Source organism: Arachis ipaensis, chromosome B10, assembly GCF_000816755.2.
Source record: "Arachis ipaensis cultivar K30076 chromosome B10, Araip1.1, whole genome shotgun sequence".
Taxonomy (NCBI): domain Eukaryota; kingdom Viridiplantae; phylum Streptophyta; class Magnoliopsida; order Fabales; family Fabaceae; genus Arachis; species Arachis ipaensis.
In genome coordinates, this window is record NC_029794.2 from 103,950,035 (window position 1) to 103,950,987 (window position 953).

The following is a 953-nucleotide window of genomic DNA, read 5'->3' on the forward strand; positions in this document are numbered from 1 at the left end:
GTTGAATTACCGATTAGACCGATTAGACTAATAAACCAATAAATTAGTAACTAAAATGATTTAATGACTGATTTGATTTTCAAAACCTTGATTTGAAATATAGAATCGGTAACCTAAAAAATAAGTATTAAAGGCCATTAAACATTAAAGAAAATGAATTGATTAAATTAAAATCATTAAAAAGGATTAAATTAACTAAGCTAAGATTTATTTCAAAACAAAGGATCACATATGTTTTGAGAAAGACAACTCAATCCGGGTAGACATTGTCTCTTCAAAGTTAGCATTTCATCGCCACGCATCTTCAAGCGCAATTGCCGGCTCCGCCACCGCCCAACTAAGAGACCAAGTCAATCCTTCCATCGTCACTCTTGCAACGTGTAGCCCGATTTGGTAATCACTGCCGCCAAACTGAACTCGACATGCATGGCCTGGCACTACCATGTTGCTAGCTGGACTTTTATCAACTAACTATGAACCCGTGCTAAGCACGGGAATTAAAAATTACATTATGTCTTTCTAATATCATGTGCATTATAATCCAAATAAATTATACATACATAATATAATATTTGTCATTAATCGAATTAATTAAAAATAAACAAATTTTTAGTGAAAATTAGAAAAATGAAATCATTTGTTGCATGTTAATTATTAATATTAAGAGACTTCTAAATATCATATTATATCACAAAAAATAGTTACTCATTTCACTGTACATAAAATTAAAACACATGTTCATCAGCAATCACAAAAATACATGGTTGAATATACGCAAATATTTCGAACTTGTAATTTGTAAGAAAAGCAAAATTCTTCCATCCAAAACTAAATTTAAACTCATTTTTTCCTATCAGAACTATTAAAAATTTGGAAGTAGAATCTTATATTAAAAGAAAGATTTAAAAAGTTTGCATGGAAACGAAAATAATAAAATAATGATTTTAAAACAA

At 29.0% G+C, this 953-nt stretch overlaps 1 protein-coding gene across 1 annotated transcript in view; it reads right to left on the reverse strand.

The window, feature by feature from the left end:
- LOC107621008 overlaps positions 289 to 953 on the reverse strand; it is a 1,628-nt gene continuing 963 nt past the window's right edge. Inside the window, exon 2 of the mRNA XM_016323068.1 lies at positions 289 to 471. Within this exon, the coding sequence (XP_016178554.1) occupies positions 289 to 471 (183 nt within the window). The remainder of the gene's footprint in view (positions 472 to 953) is intronic.